This window comes from Penaeus monodon, chromosome 34 (assembly GCF_015228065.2).
Source record: "Penaeus monodon isolate SGIC_2016 chromosome 34, NSTDA_Pmon_1, whole genome shotgun sequence".
Taxonomy (NCBI): domain Eukaryota; kingdom Metazoa; phylum Arthropoda; class Malacostraca; order Decapoda; family Penaeidae; genus Penaeus; species Penaeus monodon.
Window position 1 is genome coordinate 9,342,310 of NC_051419.1, and position 339 is coordinate 9,342,648.

At 43.4% G+C, this 339-nt stretch overlaps 1 protein-coding gene across 1 annotated transcript in view; it reads left to right on the top strand.

Moving 5' to 3' along the window:
- The window catches only part of LOC119594574 (probable cation-transporting ATPase 13A3), a gene marked incomplete in the record, with an annotated part of 33,510 nt that overhangs the window by 30,448 nt on the left and 2,723 nt on the right, over positions 1-339 (top strand). The window contains 1 exon segment of the mRNA XM_037943610.1: positions 7-237. Coding sequence (XP_037799538.1) covers positions 7-237 — 231 coding nt within the window.

Consider the following 339-nt stretch of genomic DNA (forward strand, 5'->3'; position numbering starts at 1 on the left):
CCACAGAAGTACACTTGCATGAATGTGGGAGATGGTGCCCCCAAGTACCACTTAGCTGTGACAGGAAAAGCCTGGGCATTGTTGTGCCAGTATTTCCCTGACCTTGTTCCTAGAATTGTTGCAAAGGGGACAGTGTTTGCAAGGATGTCACCTGATCAGAAAGCTCAGCTTGTGGAGGAGTTGCAAGCAATCGACTACATTGTGGGCATGTGTGGAGATGGTGCTAATGATTGTGGGGTAAGTGCTTTTCTGTATAGATTTCTAAATGATGATATTGCAGTGCAACATTACTGTATTACAGATAGATGTGGTTATCATTGTTTTGAAAGATCTTTCCAT